At 55.0% G+C, this 18,359-nt stretch overlaps 1 protein-coding gene across 3 annotated transcripts; it reads left to right on the forward strand.

Moving 5' to 3' along the window:
• Positions 1-641: 641 nt before the first annotated feature.
• KLHL26 (kelch like family member 26) lies at positions 642-17,139 on the forward strand. Of its 3 annotated transcripts, none has more exons than XM_064637555.1 (3): positions 643-806; positions 11,925-12,107; positions 15,449-17,139. In XM_064637555.1, the coding sequence occupies exons 1-3, from the start codon at positions 760-762 to the stop codon at positions 17,028-17,030; spliced, it is 1,812 nt and encodes a 603-aa protein (XP_064493625.1). In that variant the 5' UTR covers positions 643-759; the 3' UTR covers positions 17,031-17,139. The 3 variants fall into 3 exon arrangements, with proteins under 3 accessions (XP_064493626.1, XP_064493625.1, XP_064493627.1); XM_064637557.1 differs by lacking the exon at positions 643-806 and adding an exon at positions 7,960-10,104; XM_064637556.1 differs by lacking the exon at positions 11,925-12,107 and having other exon boundaries at positions 642-806.
• The last annotated feature ends 1,220 nt before the right edge of the window (positions 17,140-18,359 follow it).

Here is an 18,359-nt window from a genome sequence, read left to right on the forward strand (position 1 = left end):
CTCAGCCATGGAGGGGTAACAGCCCCTGCTCCCCTCAGCCATGAGGAGGGAGGTGACAGCCCCTGGTCCCCTCAGTCCTGGGGAAGTGACAGATCTCTGGTCCCCTCAACCCTGGGGAGGTGACAGACCCCCTCAGCCATGGAGGGGTGACAGCCCCTGCTCCCCTCAGCCATGAGGAGGGAGGTGACAGCCCCTGGTCCCCTCAGTCCTGGGGAAGTGACAGATCTCTGGTCCCCTCAACCCTGGGGAGGTGACAGACCCCCTCAGCCATGGAGGGGTGACAGCCCCTGCTCCCCTCAGCCATGAGGAGGGAGGTGACAGCCCCTGGTCCCCTCAGTCCTGGGGAAGTGACAGATCTCTGGTCCCCTCAACCCTGGGGAGGTGACAGACCCCCTCAGCCATGGAGGGGTGACAGCCCCTGCTCCCCTCAGCCATGGGGTGGGAGGTGACAGCCCCTGGTCCCCTCAGCCATGGGGTGGGAGGTGACAGCCCCGGGTCCCCTCAGCCGCGCAGGGGTGACATCCCCCAGCCCCGTGGCAGTGCCACCCCCGCGGCCGTGCCGCCGCCGCCGCCGCCACACGGCGGTCCCGGGGGCCCGCGGGGCGGTGACAGCCCCGGTGGTGGCGGCGGCGGAGGCGGCGCCAGGCCCGGCGGGCGCGGAGCGGAGCCCGCGGCTCCCGGTCCCCGCCGCTCCTGCGCCTTCGAAGGCGGCGGCCCCGCCGTTCCAGCGCAGCGCGGGCCCGGCGGCGGCTCCCGGAGATGGCGGAGTCCGGCGGGGCCGAGTTCGGCGCGGAGCGGCCGAGCAGGTGAGCGGGGCCGGCGCGGCCTAGGCCGGGCAGCGGGGCCGCCGAGCGGGGCCGGGCCGGGCCGCGGGGCTCCGCCGGCCCCCGGGCTCGTGGAGCGCCGCTGCGGCCGCGGAGCCGCTCCCCCGGGGGTCGGGGATTCTCCTGAGCGGGGCCCGCGGGGAAGGGAACGGCCGCGATGAGCCAGCGGCGCTGCTCCTCGTGGCGGGTGTGCGAGGAGGGAGGCTGAGGGTTGGGGGAGGCTCAAAAACGTGAGATAGCGTGAGTAGGTTCACCCACCCTGGGGATCCCACCCGGTGAATCTCACCCTCTGAACCCCACCCGGTGAATCCCACCCTCTGGATCCCACCCTGGGACAGACTTCCCCCCCCGGCTCTGCGGAGCCACCAGCTCTGTGGCTTTGTAGAGGCACCAGGTGTGCGAGTTGCAGACACACCGAGTTTTTGGGGTTTCAGGCCCGTTTTGGGGCCCCCCTCCCCATCCCCTCCGGTGTCCCCTCCCCAGCCTGCAGATGCCCCCACTCCTGGTCCCTGGGTTTGGTCCTCACGGGGTCACTCAGCCTTTGAAGGTGACACAGAGCAGGTGGTGCCTGTTGGGGTGATGTGACACCTGTGAGGGTGACGTGATACCTATCACCCCATGGTACCTGTCGGGGTGATGTGGTACCTGTCGGGGTGATGTGGTACCTGTCACCCTGTGGTACCTGCTGGGGTGATGCAGAGGGTGTTGTAGGTGGTACCTGCTCACCGAGGAGTTTCTGTCCCCGGGGTGTTCCCATCTGTGGCCATCCCAAGTCCCTGTGGACACTGTTCAGGGAGTGGTGCTGTCCATCTCAGGGATGTTACTCTGTCACTGTCAGTCTCTCACTTCGCTTTAGAGCATCGTTTCTCCTCAGCTTTCCTCAGCGTTGGCTCCTGAAATAACCACCCATGTGGAGGGGAAGCTCTCACAGTCATTGTTCAGCTCTCTCAGAATTCTCACCTTAGAGATACATCCCAATTGTTTTCCCCTAATGACCACCTGTGGCCCATGAAGCTCCAGGCTGCGTCACCTGTGGCATCTCATTTTATCCCTCTGCACCTCCTTTTCCTCCCTCTAAGGCAGGAACTCTGGCACTTCTCTCACCCAGGTGTTGGTAGCGCTCGGGAGTTCTCAGTGCCGGGTGTGCAGCGCTGAGAAATGGAAGTAATTTGTTTCAGGGCTGTGATAAATCACCCAGGCTGGAGCTGCAGCAGTTTTTATTCCCCGAGCTGGAGCTCCCTCGTGTTCTCTATCGCCGCGTGTTTATTTTCTTTGTTAATTTTAAAAGTAAAGCCCGTTGAAATTTGGATCCTGCTTCTTGTTGGTTGGTAGCCTCCTGATTTAGAGATGGATTTATTGGGGAGTACAGGGAGAAACCTGATGGGGGCTGTTGGATGTGCTGCACTGTCTCTAGAGAGCACCAGGAGGATTTCAAGGGCATTCCCTGTCGGCAGTGATTCCTTGTTAGGTGCTTCCACTTGTGACTTTTTGACACTTAACTGAGTATTTACTCTCTAAGGCAAGAGGACAGAGCCCTCTCCCGCTGTTGCACACATGCCATTTCGGTGGTGCACTGTAATTCCAACAGCATGGGGCAGAATTTCCATCTTTGGAATTCCCACCGCGTGGCTGCTGCGGGTTACCCGGGAGGGAGCACGTGGCTGCCCCAGAGCAGGAAAATTAACTTCTCTGCTGGGATCCTGCTCCTTCATTCAATAAGGAACAGACCGTGCGAGCTGGGGACAAAAGGCTCTCTGATGGCATCAGATAAGGCCATTCCTGGGCATTGAAAAACAAATGGCCCCAATCTTCTATTTTGAAATAAACTTGGGTTTTGGTTTTTTTTTTTCCTTTCTTCCTCCTTGGGTAGAATTTCACGAGTTACAAATGGGTTGCATATTTTACTCCCAGCCCTCTTTATCATGTAGAGGGAGAGTTCCAAGCTTGCAGAATTCACTCAGTGGTGGTGCTGCTCCTGGGGATGTGAGTTGGGATGGGGGAGAGGAAACAGTGGAACCCATCGGGACCCTCGGCAGGAGAAGCTGCTGTGCCTGAGACAACAGGGAACGTTGCTGCAATGTTGGTGAGGTGGGGTTGTGCAAAGCAGGGTGGCAAAAATCTTGGAAAAACACCATCCTGGATGCTGGATGTGCAGGCCTTTATGTGGGAATTAATTGAGGTGTCCAGACAAACTGATGAAGAGATAATTGGGAATGATCCCTTCAAGGAAGGAAGGCAGCCAGGTTGTATAAACATTTTTCACAAATTGTGTTTGCTGTCAAACCCAGGATGAATGAACAAGGGAGACCTGCATGTCTTCCTTATCATGAAGTCCATATGTCTGGGTTCACATCAAGGGAACGTGGACCTGAACTTCCCAGACCTGCTTCCTTCTGAGAAAGTGGTGGGAAGGAGAGAAATGTGCAGGAGGATGGGGTAAAACCACATGGGGGGGAGTGTAAGGGCTGGGAGTCTGCCTTGCTCTCGTGTTCCTGTCATCTCCTACAAGCTTCAGCCTTCAATCAGACTCGGTATTTTTTTCCCCCTTCTGGAGCTGGAGTTGAGCTTTGTGGGGTTTCCATGATCCATACTCTGCCACATGGCAAGTCTCAAACAGATTTAGTCCTTAGATCTGGTAGACGTGGTGTAAATGTTTACGCTCTGATTGAATCACTGCAAAAATAACTCGCTGCTTTTGCTTTTGCAACGCTGGGAGAGTCCTGAGCTGGAGGGTTTATTTTAGAGCAGAAGTGAACTCAGGTGATGCTTTAAAAGATTCCTGCCCTACCCCCAAGTGTTGTGTAGCTTTGTAAGGGGTGGTGGTTGAAGTGGCTTTCCCAGTTTCTGGTTTATGTGGAAGGTAAATGCTGAAGTTGCAGAGAAATGGGGGGACATTTAATTAAAGCTGTTGCTCGTCTGGTGGCCTTGGGGTGACTCTGCTCAGGGGAGGGCGGCACAAAACCTGTGCAGAAAGGAGCTGCCCCGGGATCTGGGGAACATAATGATGTCAGGATGGGTGTAAACCTGTCAGAAGGTGAGTGCAGAGGATTCAGAGGAGCAGGCTGTGGACAGATTTGATCCTGGGAGGATTCCTGAGCTGGATTTGGTGTTGCCGTGCCAAGGGCCGGGGCGCTCGGCTCCCAGCTGCTGGAAAACACCATTTCCTTCCTTGGCATGGAAGGGGTGGTGGGTTTGCTGCTGTCCTCTGCTGTTTCATCACTTCATGTTGCTCTTGCCTGACTTCCCTGGCTGCTCCCAGGCAATAATCCGGAGGGTGGAGGTGCAGGGAGAGGGGAGGTGTCCGCGCATCGCTGCTCGCTGGAGCACCTATTCTGCGAGTAACTACTCCTGTTTTATTGCAACACTGCCCAGCCCGAGCAACTGGGTGTCACAGAGACAGGCAGAGGCAGACGCTGCTCCCAGGACCTCCTAGTCCGAGCCAGAGGTTTTCCTGAGCTCTTCCAAAGGTGTGGAGCGAAGGGCCTGGGGCGGTTGTGCGGGAGAAGGTCGGAGGGGGGTGGTTTTCTCGGTGTGGGGAACTTTGTGCCCGGCTGGAGCTGCTGGCAGAGCTCAAACGGGCCGAAGGTGACACAGGAGCCAAGACAGGCCCCGCTGGATTTTTGGATGAAGGTGCCCACGATCAGCTTTGCTTCGCTCCCAAAGGTGGAGCCGCGCTGGAGGGGTGGAGGGAAGAGCAGGGCGCTATCCAGGAGGCCAGCAGTGCCAGTGCGTGGCCCGGGTGACACTTTTGGGGTGGCCTTGGTGGCTCTGCTGTGCTTCCCAACACCACTAGGTGCCTCCCGGCCTTTGCGGTGCCGGGAGAGGCGCGGGGATGGCGCAGGGAGCGCCCGCCGAGCCCTGGGGCTGCTCCCACAGCCCCGGCGCTGGGTCACCAAAGGGTGACTCTGGTTTTCGGGTCACCAAAGGGTGACTCTGGTCTTCGGGTCACCAAAGGGTGACTCTGGCCTTTGGGTCGCTTTTGAGGCACATTTTGCTTTTCGTAGAGCTGGGGCCTGGCAGGGTTTGACTGTCAGGTGGGGAAACGTGGAGCTATGGAAGGCAGCGCTGCCAGGGGAGTATCGAGTGCGGAAGGAGCCTCTGCTGAGAGGTGGCCAGGGACAAACAGGCACATTGAGGTGGTGTAAACCTCCCCATCCTTCTGGGGGGTCCCTGCGTGCCTGGCTGAGCTGGGGAGCAGCAGCTGACTCTGCTGTCACTCTGCTGTGACACTGCCCGTGCCTGCCAGAGGCATCCATGTGCTTCGGGGGATTTTGGTATTTGCTGGGTTCGTTCCTGGCTCACAGGAGTTAGGCTTTGGGGCTGACAAGAGTATAATCACCGTCAAGTTTGGGGGGTGGGGAGTATCCTGCCATCCTCGGTCGCTTTGAGGAGGGCAGGTTGAGGGTGTGGCAGGGCAGGGTGTTGGCAGTGACAGAGGTGTCACCGGCGCCTGCTCCACGCTCACAGGAGGTTTAGGGCAGGACTGAGGAGAATCCCTGTGCAGGACAAGGTCCTCTGTGGTAGCTCTGGAGATGGGTGGAGAGAAGAGAAATGGCAAACCCTGTTGAATGTGATATTTTGTGCCCCTCCAAGCCCCTGGTGCTGCTGGTGCCCTCACCTGAGAGTTCTTTTTGGGTGGCGAACGACCCGCCCCAAACTGCTTTTCCCCAGCATAAAGATGACCACAGACTCTGTCTCTGCCACAGAAGCAGTTTAAAAACCTCATTCTATTTTTTTTAATGCTGGTTTTTGCCCCCCTCCTACACAGTCTGTCCTGGGTACAGCACGTCCTGCCCAGTCCCTCACGTTGAAGCTCCAGGAGGTGGCACGAAGTTTAATGTGTTCACATCTTTCACCCTCAGCTTTTATTTTTTTTTTTGTTGCTCCAACAGCTCTGTTTTACCAGGCCAGCCAGCTTTTTGACAGCCATCCAGTTTTATTAGTGCAAAACCCCAAAATCCCACCTCCTTTGGCTTGCAAACAACCTACTGATTGATGCCTGGGAGCAGAATATATTCATGTGTGTGTGTGTGTGTACTGGGCCCTGTGCTAGTCCAGCTCTGAAAGGAAAGGAAAAACCTAGATTTGCAAATGTCTGGGGCTTCTAAGGGTATTAAAAAAAATAATAACATTTGAAAAATAAATAAATTGAAAAGCCTCTTGCTACAACTCGCTGCTTTTCCCTTTGGGCTGCAGGGTTTCCTTGGGTCCAGCTTGGGAGGGAATCAGAGTCAGAAAGCACTTTCAAAAGAACCAGGTACCTCCTGACATCTCCAAGTGCTGTTTTCAGGCCCTGAAATGCAAACTACAAAAAGCTCAGTCTGTTGGGCTTTAAGTTTCCTTAAAATTCTTTTTTCTGTTTAAGTTTCCTTAAAATTCGGAGACTGGAGACTTTTCAAACTTTTATTATTATTCTTCTACTCGAGGCATTTTCCAGAAGACCATTATTTCCACACAGAGTGTGGCTCCTTCTGAAGCTCAGGCCCATTTATAATCCCTTTATTTGAGCGCTCCAAATTGCCCCTTTTAAACAGCAATATTAGTCTCAGGCTTTTCTACTTGTATTTATTGCTTGGATGAAAGAGGTGGTGTCAGGAGTGGAAAATGAGTGGAGGCAGAGGAGAGAAACGGGAGAAATTAAGGGAAGGAGGTGGAAAAGGGAACAAAGAAATCGATTAAATGCCTTTTTTTTCTCGTGCATCTTTCCCGAGGATGATTCTGTTTCTCTGGGAAACATCCCCCTTCGTGGGGTGTGTTAATATTTAATTAGTTGCTGATCATTAAGTGCTTACTGTGGTTGCTAATTTGGACAGGGAAGTGCTGGGAAGTGCTGTGGCTGATGGGTGCTGGTGACAGTCTTGCTGCTGGGAGCAGAAGTAGGTTAACAGGGCAGGTATTTTTGTGCCTCAGGGCCTGGCAGCACCTCGTCTTCCTTGCTCCCAAACTTCCAGGAAACCTCTGGATGCCTCTTTTTAGGGGTGGAGGGGGTGCAAAGGCCATGGGAGTGTCCAAAAGTCCCACTAAGAGCCTCAAATCTGCAGTGAAGGGTTCAGCCTCTCTGCCCTAACGTCACATTTGTTAGTGTGAAGTGCTGAAAACTCATTTTCATCCTTTGGGCATGTGATATAAAGCCTCAGGTTCTGAAATATTACAGTCACCATGGCTACCAGTGACTTATCTGAGGGAGTTTGACTTTTGTTTTGATTTTAAGTGTCTTAATTGTAGTTTAAAAATCAGAATCTAAATGCGTTTTTTTTTTTTACTTAGGCATGAAACTAAAGGCATTAAATGATTTGCATTATTAAAATATCTATAATGCTGCCTGTCAAAGGTTCTTAGAGAGGGTCCTTAATATTCATACTTCACGTTCTAAATAAAGTTGCTCTCCAGCTTTGTGCTGGTTCTGCTTCTCTCACCACCCAAAAAAAAATTCCTTGCAGGTGCCTCGGTGGCTATTTTGCAATAATCCCAAAGCTTTTTGTTCAGCTGTGCCATTCCATACCCTGCTGGATGTGAACACACACACACACACAGATATTCTGCTGGTTTTCCTCCTTCCTGTGTTGTCCCCCGTTGGGGTCCCACCTCTGGAGCTCGTGTTTGTGGGAAGAGTTCGGGCTCTTGGAAGTTCGCCCTGCTCGGGAACGCTGCCAACCCCCCTCCAGTTGGGCCTGCATGAAAAATTACCGAGCACCACCTGCCCCCAAAAAGACATGGGGATGTTGAACTGGGGCTGGAGAGCACCAAACTACCCCTCCTTCCAAGGAGAACCACAAGAAGAGGAAGGACACGACCAGACAGTCGAGCAGCCCAAGAGGTTTTTTTTTTCCCCCTCCTTAATTCAATCGCTGAAATGTTACAATCTGTCCTGCTCTAATTCCCTCCACTTTTGTGTGCAGTGGTTGCAAACGCTGCTGAAATATGAACTCATGCCTGGGTAAAGCCTTTAATTCCAGCTTTGATGTTTTTAATCATCGGCGCAGATTTGGTGAAAAAATGATTCATTAGCTCCGAGCGCATCCCGGGTCCCACGTGACGCCGCGGGGAACGGAGGAGGCTCCTTGGGGTGTTCTCTGGGCCTGGGCTGGGTCCTGAAGTGTGGCCCTTCAAATCTCCCAGCCCCTCAGCTCCAGAGGCCTTCCTGGTCAGAAGTGGAGCAGTCCTTGCCCGGAGAGCTGCCTGTGGTCAGTGTGCTCGGGGCGAGGGCGAGCACGGGGTGAGCTCCTGCCCTGGGTGCAGCAGCAGGAGGATTTCTGAGCTTGTTTGCCTTCCCTGCCTGCTGTCTGGCTGCAACCACTCCCTTAACCCTTGCTGGAACATCTCCAGTGCTGGGGTTGGGGTTCTGGGTTGCTTTTCCCCCCAGCACCCCATGCTGAGCTCTATCCTGCAGTGACCGGAGAGGATTGAAAGCAATCTGGCTTCAGAGCAGCGGCTTGGAGGCAAATCCTCAATCCCATTACTTGTTCCCTGGCAGCCCCTGTGTGGAACTGGGGTACCAGGGATGTTATCAGAGCCTCTGAGGCTGCTGCCCAAAAGGCATCACCTTGGGAATCAATATACCTGTTGAATTCCAGCTGCCTGGTGTGCCAGGGCTGCAGTTACACGGATATAAAGATCCCTTTCACTGCTGCAGCTGTTTCCACGTGGAAAGTGGGATTTCTGTTCCTGCAGAGCCACCTTTACACCAACATACTCATGTCAGAGGCCCCAGTCATGTAAACACGTTGGGATCTCCGGGAGGCCCCTGGGACCTTGATGTGGGTGTGATTTTTATTTTATTTTATTTTTATTTTATTTTTTTGGTGGTTTACATTTTTCCGACGGATGAATTTGGGAGCAGCCACACGCTCGACCCCGCTCCAGGCTGGCTGTGCTGAGGCCCTGCTGAAGGATGCTCTGGCCACACAAACCCCTGTGGCAGGGGAAGGACCCCCACTCGAGGACAAAGACACCCAACCAAGGAAAATTCCAGAGGCTCTCCAGCCCTGCCTCCCTGGGAAAGGGAAGTGGAATAAACACCAGTGATGAAAGGCTTTTATCTCCGAGGGGAGGAGGAGATGCAACTCTTCCCAAGTTTTGTCTGCAGGGCTGTTCCTGCTCTAACAAACTGGGAAGCAGCAAGTCCAGGGGCCTGGTGAGATCCGGGCTGGGACAGGGGCAGCCTCACAGAGGCACGTTCAAGGCTTCCTTTTGTGTTTTGTTGTGGTTTTTTTTTCCACTCTCTGACATCCAACTGCTGCTCCCCTTCTCCCTCCCCAAGGCTGGGGATCCACAGGCTCCTTCCCTGCCCTGCCCGTGTCCAGCCGAGCCTGCTCTTATCACAAATCCCTTTTTTCCCCCCGCAGTGCAAACACTGCTCCTTGCTGTTCTCTCACCTCTCCTCCTCCCTCTTTGTTTTCTGTAAATCCCTCACTCTGTTTCTCTCGTGCTCCGTGTGGTTTTTGTTTTGTTTCCAGCTTACGTTGTTCATCTTAAAATCTCTTTTTTTTTTCTATTTTTTTTAATCCAGGCTGAAGAAAACTGAGCATTATCAATGCTTCTCTTTTGGTTTCCTTTTTTCCCCCCCTTCAGAGTGTTGTGTAATCATCGGATCCTTTTATTCTGTATCTGTAAATAGACAAAGGAACTTGTACAGGGAGTTTTTCCTGGAGTAGCTGTTCACAGTTACCTGTTGAAATGAATCTCACATGCAAACACGTTTATTCCACACAGATGTACCAACCCACCCCTCCTTTACTTCAAACTTGCACTCTGGTCGTTCACAATGCCTGTAAAAGTTAATTGAGGAAGAGGATAAAGGGGAATATTTGTGCAGGTAAAGCTTGTGGTTTGTCCCCATGCTGGGAGGGCTGTGGATCCAGTGACAGCATTCCTGGAGGGATGAAGCCCTAAGGCTGGGAAAAGGAATATCTGAAGCCAGCATAAAAACAAGCACTGAAGGGAATTCCCAGGAGAGGACTTTTGCAGGAGGTGGAGTCTGATGAAGTTCCAGTGAACTCGGGAGCCGCCGTTCCCAGATGAATCCCCGGATCTGTCTGGGTGGATCTCACCTGCCCAACCTGGAGCAGAGTGGGTTTGCTCCGTGTCTGGTGCTCTGTGTCCAGAGGGAACATCCTTTCCTTGCTGGTGGTGGATGTTTCCTCCTTCCACCTGCAGCAGATCAAAGTTCCAGGCAGGAGAGCGAGAGGAGTTTGACACGATGCGGATCCGCTCCCTCCAAGCTCTTCCCTCTTCCTCCATGGGAAGAGCCCGAGTGGACAGACAATTCTTGGCTCACAGAGTATGGATAAAGGTCTTGTCAACAACTGCTTTTTTGCTAATCCTTTTTATTCCAGCAAGGAATACTCCATGCTCTGATCCAGGACTCTTTAGCACACTTTGATTTTAGGGGAGGGATTTCGGACCTGTGCTACCAGAAGCGCAGCTGACCATTATCAGCCATCCCAGCAGGAACTCGGGTGAATTCTGAGGCACATTCCCAAGCCTGAGGAGTTGGAACCAGCCTGCCAAGGTTTGCTCTCTGCATCCCAGCGAGCTCCAGAGCCGCTGCAGGCGCAGAGCGCTGCCCTCCCGGCTCTGATGAACATCCCAGATTTCCCCTCGCTCGCCTCTCCTTAAAGCTTCCAGGAAATTGCAGTCAGATAAGTTAGGCAAGGAGCGAGCCCTGTCCATTGTTCCTCATTGTTTGAGGATTGTTTACATCCCCTTTTTTGTTATCCCATCTCCCTGACTCCTCCCTGACCCCGCCGGGTTTGTTTGGGCCATTGTGCGGTGGCTGTTGCTGTTTTGGTCGGGAGCTCTGAGGGTTGGAGCAGACCCCGGGATTGCACATCCAAACTCTGAGGGAGGGTTGGAGCAGACCCTGGGATTATTTAGCCAAGATCTGAGGGGGGGGGTTGGAGCAAAACCGGGATTACGCAGCCGAGCTCTGAGGGAGGGTTGGAGCAGACCCTGGAATTCCACAGCCCCAGCACGCTGCATCCTACTCACTTTTTTGCTTCATTGGTTTATTCCACCTAAATAATAATAATAACAATAATACCCTTTAAGTGCAGCCCTGAGTTGTGCTCTCCCACCGTGGGTTTGGGAGCAACTCATGCAGCTTTCCAGACTCGGGATAATCTCCCTGGGATTTTTTTATGTCCCGTTTCCATAAAATACCCCTTGGAAGGCAGACACCAAACAGCAGGATGCTTCTGAAAACATAAACCCCATCCTGAACATTGGCCCCTGGGCATATTTTCTTCCTGGGAGGGAAGACCCTGAAAAGCCCTTCGGAGCTGGATTAAATTTGTGGATGAGTTTGGGATTCCCCCACCTCTGCTGGCGTCAGTTTGGTGGGCTCGGGGAACCTGCAGCTGCTTCTGGAGCTGTTTCCAGAGGAGCACGGAGCATCCAACGGCCTCTTCCACTTGTGCAGGGCTCCTGCTGCCTCCGAACGCGGCGTTCCCGCCGACAAGTGCATCTGAGGCCAAGCGGAGCTCGGGGTGATGCTCCGTGTGCCGGGGAACACGTGCGAGAGGCGTTGGGAAAAGCAGGGAAATATTTACGCTGGGAGGGGACTGTTGACAGCGCAGCTCGAGCGGTTGATGTTATTTACAGCAGCCAGGGCTGTGCAATAGTTTGCTTTTGCTCTTCTCCTGAGGCTCAGGCAGAAGGGAAGGATCAAACCGGGCTGGCAGGGCCGGCCTTGGCCGCGGCAGCAGCTCCAGCAGCTGCAGGAGGGGAAGGTGGTGAGAAGGACAAGCAACTGTGACTCAGTGTCGTGGGTGAAGGCGAGGTCAGGGCGGGCTCAGCGTGGGGACACCGACCATCCCGTGGTGGTTCTGGCCCCAGGGGATGGCTGGGTGGCCCCTGGAGCCCGTGTGTGCCGCAGGGTCGGGGTGTCAGCAGTGCCAAAGCATCCCTCAAAAATCTGGAAGTCTCTTTAGTGCTGGGAGAAGGGGGCCCAGTGTGAGGTGCTGCTGTCCCACTGTCCCACCCCGGGCTGGGAATTCGCGTCCCGACCGGCTCCCGCTGTGGTGCCTCCCCCAGCACACTGGGTAGGTAATGCCAATGTTTTCATTTCACCCCAGCCTGTCTCTCTTGTTCTGTTTTTAGCATGGCTGACAAGAACAGCACCCTGAAATGCACGTTCTCTGCTCCTGGCCACAGCACCACTCTGCTGCAGGGACTGGCCTCGCTCCGAGCTCAGGCTCAGCTGCTTGATGTCATCCTCACTATAAATAATGAAGTGTTTCAGGTTCATAAAGTTGTCTTGGCTGCCTGCAGTGACTATTTCAGGTGAGAATCTGATAGGGGAGCAGGCATTTGTACCTTTCCCATTGGTTTGCTGTTTCCCCGTCCTCCCCCACCCCGATCTTCCCAAAAATCCCGCCCCACAGAACCAGCTTTGCTTTGCCCCAGGGATTCCCTGCAGGCAGGGAGAGGTTCAGGATCAGTCCCTCTGCACACAGATGAGGTTTGCTCAACTACAGCTGCTGGGCCAAGGCACAAGTTCAAGGCCAGGTCTTGAACCCACCTGGGCAGGTGTCAGAGGTGTTTTGTCCTGGAGCTACTTGAGCTGACTGGGAAGTGAGGGCTCCAAAATTACTCAGCTCTTGGAGTGAGATGCCCACTGTAAACATACTCCTGTTCTCTTTAACCACCACTGATGTGTCTGCAGTGCTTGGGGCTCTGGGAGCACCAGGGAGTGGGTGTGACCTCCCCAGGAGATCCGGGAGCGTCGTCCCAGCTCGTGTGGGTTGAAAACTGAAGCCCTGAGATGAGTTTTTGCAGCCAAATTCATGCAGAGTGAGCCAACTGCAGAGCAGGGAATTCACTCCTAAGTGAAAATACATATTTATCCATCTTGCCTCTGTCACAGAATCATGGAATCACTGAGGTTGGAAAAGTCCTCCAAGATCACAGAGTCCCCCCTGTGCCCGACCCCCCCCTTGTCCCCCAGCCCGGAGCACTGAGTGCCACATCCAGGGGTTCCTTGAACACCTCCAGGGATGGGGACTCCACCACCTCCCTGGGCAGCCCCTTCCAGTGCCTGACCACCCTTTCCATGGGAAAATTCCTCCTGATTTTCAACCTGGACCTCCCCTGGCACAGCTTGAGGCCATTCCCTCTTGTCCTGTTGTTCCCTGGGAGCAGAGCCCGATCCCTCCCAGCTCCCCCCTCCTGTCAGGGGGTTGCAGAGCCAGAAGGTCCCCCCTGAGCCTCCTTTTCTCCAGGCTGAGCCCCCCCAGCTCCCTCAGCCCCTCCTCCCACGCCTCTCTCTGTCAGGCTCTTTTGTAATGTCTCTGTGACTCGGGATGACTTGGAATTGGGGATCCTTTTGGGCAGCACCAGGAGCAGGGTGAGGTGAGGGACGTGCTGGAGGCACTGGGGGTGGGCAAGGCTCAGAACCCCAGAGGGCTCGAGCTGGGTGTTGTTCCAGGCAGCAGGAGGGGTGGACAGGGGCTGTCCAACGGGGTTTGCAGCCCCGTGACAGGCAGGTCCCTTCCAACCCCTTGACCTGTAGGAACCTTCCAGACTGGTTTGCTGAGCAGGTAAACAAGAGCAAGGGACTTCCCTGTCCCTTGGCACCTCTCTGGTATCCCTTTGTCCATCTCCTCAGCTCCTCTGATGGTGTCTGTCTTGTGTTTACACTCATTTTCTGGGCAGTTCCCTTTGGGAACATAAACCTCCCGAGCTTCTCTCTTTCCCCAAACGAGGCCCACAATTAATCCTGGAGCTGCTCTCCCCCCCCAGATGCCACTGGCACTGTTTTATTCCTCCCTGCTGGGTGCAGGGCTGCTGCCAAGGTGTTTTCACTCTGAACTATGACTGCTGAGCAGGTTTCTTGTTGGAACTTCTGCGGTGCTGAGGAAGGTTGACCTGGGGAACGACGGGCAGAATAATCCAGCCTTTGAAAACACTCCCGTTTTCCTGCAGGAAGGGGGAGGGAAGGAGGAGTGAAACCGAGCCATTTATATAATCAGCATTTTAGAACTGTAACTTTTGGAGGGTGTTGCATTCTAGTGGATGGTTTTGTCTTCAGTGTGGCAACAACAACAACTCTCTCCTCTCCTCGTGCACGTTCAGCTCACGCACGTGTGTCCGTGTGTCCTCCGGGGCGGGGGATCGGGGCCGGGACCTGGGAGACGGAGGGATTTGAAGGGAATGCTCTCATCCTGCTGCACAGGCAAATAATTGGGAACAGGATTCCCGGTCAGTCGGTTACAGAAAAGCTGATTTCGTGTGCAGATATTTCCTCATTGAGGTCATTTAGGATTTCTCGGGTTTGTGCTGGGCAGGTTTTCCAGCCTGGTTTGGACGGGAAACTTGGAACTCCTGTCTTTTGACAGCGTTCCCGAGATATTCCTTTATTCCTGTGTTGATGCAGGGTCTGTTCAGCATTTTTTCTGCCTGACTTGCACCTTGGAGCCGGTGCAGCTCCCGAGGCGGCTCTGATGACACCACGGATTTACCTTTCCAGCGGAAAAGGTGGAAAAACCGGTCCAAAATGTGCAGTTTTAAGGTCTTTTGTAGGACGTGGCCTTGCTGGGGCGTGTGTGCAGCAGCAGGGACCGGGGTCACCCCATGGCCCAGCTCCTCCTGCCCTGACTCTGCCTTCCCCAGAACCCCCTTGCTGGATATTCCAGGGTGCAAACCTTTGCCCCTGAGCCCCCCCATACCTAACAGAACCTGCTGAAACGGGATGGAAATGGCTAAACCCCCCCCCTCGATGTGCAGCTACACCCCCATCACACCCACAGCCCCCCGGCCCTGGGAGCTGCGGCTCTGCCAGGGCGGTTCGGGGAGGCGTGGGCGCAGTCCTTGGCGTGGAATGTGCTTCCTGTGGAATTTAGAAGCCTCCCAAGGAGGTGATCCAGGGCCTAATCTCTGCAGTGGCCTGGTCCAGTGGTGTTCCTGCAGCTGTGCTGTAACCAAAGCTCTTCTCTCCCTGTTTTTGTGTGATTCCCTGTCAGCCCCCTGCCGTCGTCCCGCAGCGTGACAGAGCTGCTGGAGGGGCTGCAGCTCCTCCTTTTTGAGGTGTGGGGAAGGAACCTTGGAGGGGATGCTCTGTTGGGTGGCCAAAGCTGTTTGTAAGAAGTGTTGCACCTGCAATATTTAACCCATTCCTTAGTTCCCTACGATATAATGGGATAACAGATCTGGGCCTTGCTGCCAGGGGTCACTGCCCTCCTGACCAGGGGTCTTCCTTGTGCTCACACACCCTGCAGACCTAAACCCTTTAGGGTGCACTCCCAGTCTCTGCTGGTGCAGATCCCGTGGGATCCTCTGTTGTTGAATATCATGGATTCATGATACTCACTCATGTCCTGCTCTGGGAACTCACCCTCTTCTTGCAGCTTTGTCCTGTGCTCTGCTCCTCCTCCTCCCGCCAGAGGGATTGAAAAACTTCTCTGATAGCTGAACATTCCTCCTCGGTGCACTGCAAGCCTTATAGAAGCCATTGCACTCTTAATTTCTCCTGGCTTGTAGAGGTTTAGCCTTGATTTATCCCCCCCTCCCCTTCCTCATCCTCCCTAAAAGAATCAGTGTGTTAAATAAAATAAAATCCCGAAGCGATACATCAGTTATTTAAGAGGGGTTTTTTTTTTTTTCCCTTTGTGTTCTTGGACCTGCAGGGCAATGTTCACGGGCGGGATGAGAGAGGCCAGCCAGGACGTGATCGAGCTGAAAGGTGTGTCTGCAAAGGGCCTGAAGCACATCATCGACTTCGCCTACAGCGCCGAAGTGACTCTCGATCTCGACTGCATCCAGGACGTGCTGGGAGCCGCCGTCTTCCTCCAGATGGTGCCCGTCGTGGAGCTCTGCGAGGAGTTCCTGAAGTCTGCCATGAGCGTGGAGACGTGCCTCAACATCGGGCAGATGGCCACCACCTTCAGCCTCTCCTCCCTGAAGGAATCCGTGGACGCCTTCACTTTCAGGCACTTCCTGCAGATCTCCGAGGAGGAGGATTTCCTCCACCTGCCCCTGGAGCGCCTGGTGTTCTTCCTGCAGAGCAACAAGCTGAAGAGCTGCAGCGAGATCGACCTGTTCCGCGCCGCCGTGCGCTGGCTGCAGCACGACCCCGCGCGCCGCGCCAGCGCCAGCCGCGTCCTGTGCCACATCCGCTTCCCGCTCATGAAGTCCTCGGAGCTGGTGGACAGCGTGCAGACCCTGGACATCATGGTGGAGGACGTCCTGTGCCGCCAGTACCTGCTGGAGGCCTTCAACTACCAGATCCTGCCCTTCCGGCAGCACGAGATGCAGTCCCCGCGCACGGCCATCCGCTCCGACGTGCTGTCCCTCGTCACCTTCGGCGGGACGCCCTACACGGACAACGACCGCACCGTCAGCGCCAAGGTCTACTGCCTGCCCGACGCGGGCGGCCGCCAGTTCAAGGAGCTCACGGAGATGGAGGTGGGCAGCAGCCACTCCTGCGTGGCCGTGCTGGACAACTTCGTCTACCTGGTGGGCGGGCAGCAGCTGCAGTACCGCAGCGGGGAGGGGGCCGTGGACGTCTCCTACCGCTACGACCCGCACCTCAACCGGTGGCTGCGCATCCAGGCCATGCAGGAGAGCAGGATCCAGTTCCAGCTGAACGTCCTGCACGGCATGGTGTACGCCACGGGCGGCAGGAACCGCTCGGGGAGCTTGGCCTCCGTGGAGAAGTACTGCCCCAAGGACAACGAGTGGACCTACGTGTGCTCCCTGAAGCGCAGGACGTGGGGCCACGCCGGGGCCACGGCGGGGGACAGGCTGTACATCTCGGGGGGCTACGGGATCTCCGTGGAGGACAAGAAGGCCCTGCACTGCTACGACCCCGCCGCCGACCAGTGGGAGTTCAAGACGCCCATGAACGAGCCCAGGGTGCTGCACGCCATGGTCAGCGCCAACGGCCGGATCTACGCCCTGGGCGGGCGCATGGACCACGTGGACCGTTGCTTCGACGTGCTGGCCGTGGAGTATTACGTGCCCGAGACCGACCAGTGGACCACGGTGAGCCCCATGCGCGCCGGGCAGTCGGAGGCCGGCTGCTGCCTGCTGGAGAAGAAGATCTACATCGTGGGGGGTTACAACTGGCACCTGAACAACGTCACCAGCATCGTGCAGGTCTACAACACCGAGACCGACGAGTGGGAGAGGGACTTGCACTTCCCGGAGTCCTTCGCCGGGATCGCCTGCGCTCCCGTCATCCTGCCGCAGGCGCCGAGCCAGAGGTGACCGCCGGCCCCGGGCTCCCCTCGTGGTGCCCTTTGCTGCCTGCAAATGTGTGGTTTTGGGGGAAAGGGGAGGAGAAAACCAGCTTGGGAGTCCCTCCTCCTCCTCCCGTGGGGTCGTGGTGAGCGCAGTCCGGCAGTGGCACTCGCCAGCCGGTCGCACCGAGCAGATGTCACAGCTGGGAAAGGCTCTTCCCTCTCCCCTCCGGGTTTTTTTTCACTGGGAGGGGGGTGCAGGCTCTTCTCTCCCCTCTCCGGGTTTTTTTCCATCGAGGGGGGAGCATTTTGCCAAATTTTTCTATTTTTATCGGCGTTCCGCGCTGCAAACGGTGGCGGCTCAGGAGTTCACTCAGCGCTGGGGTCTGTTTCAGACAGATCAGGTGTTTCTTGTTTTTTTGGGTTTTTTTGTTTTTTTTTTTATTAACAGCTCCCAAAAACCAAACGAACGAACAAACGGGAAAATCGTTGTGTTCGTTGTGGGTTTTTTTAGCAGACAAAAAAAAACCAAACAGCCAAAACCTGTGTAACACACTGACCTCCAGAAGCAATAAAAGGGACGGTGGGAGCTACAAGAGCCCGGGTGCTTGGATTGTGAAAGCATATTCCCCTTTTTCAAAGGTGACTTTCCCTCTTTTTCCTCCCTGGAAAAAGGGAATACTCAGCCCTGCACACCTCTGGTCTCCGTTGCTTGGATCTCACCCCCTCCAGACACTCTGGTCCAGAAATTCTCCCTCCCTCGGGGCCTGCAGAGTTTGCAGCACTAAAGCCATGTTTGAAAGCTTGATTATTCATAAACAGGCATGATTCTCTGGTTTTATACCTGCCAAAAAACTTGGCTTCCCTGGCAATAAGAGCTCTGCAATCGTCCATCTGGGCTGACCCACGGGGCCCAGAGCTCCTGCAGCCCGTGGGTCAGGACCTTCACCTTTCTGCTCTCACCAACACACCCTCAGCCAAACTCTTCCTGCAGCGAAGGAGGTGGGTGCTACTCAGTCATCAGCTCAAAGGTTTTCTTCCTTGCCATGGAAATAAGACACCTGGCACGATAAAATGATGGGATTCTGAGCAGAACAGGGGTTTGTTGTCGCGGGGGGGGTTTTAAATTCGAGAGATTAATTTTTAAGACGACTCCCATCATCTTTGCGAAGGACTGTTACTCCCTGAACTTCCCTTTCCTCCAAGCCATCTTTCCTCTTTAATTTGATTAATGAATTGAAAGGTTCTCCTTTTGTCAGGAGTTCTGTTTCAAGGGCTTTGTTTTGTGTCTCTGTCATGTCTGAGTTGGATGCAGGCAGGCTCCCTTTCAGCGAGGCCGCTGCGTTCTGCTGGGAAA

The sequence above is a fragment of the Pseudopipra pipra genome, chromosome 27, assembly GCF_036250125.1.
Source record: "Pseudopipra pipra isolate bDixPip1 chromosome 27, bDixPip1.hap1, whole genome shotgun sequence".
Taxonomy (NCBI): Eukaryota; Metazoa; Chordata; class Aves; order Passeriformes; family Pipridae; genus Pseudopipra; species Pseudopipra pipra.

Coding starts and splice junctions, on each gene's coding strand:
- KLHL26 (XM_064637557.1), top strand. CDS start 9,842: ATGAATCCCCGGATCTGTCTGGGTGGATCTCACCTGCCCAACCTGGAG. Junction 10,105..11,924: donor GACAATTCTTGGCTCACAGA/GTATGGATAAAG, acceptor TTCTGTTTTTAG/CATGGCTGACAAGAACAGCA. Junction 12,108..15,448: donor GCCTGCAGTGACTATTTCAG/GTGAGAATCTGA, acceptor TTGGACCTGCAG/GGCAATGTTCACGGGCGGGA.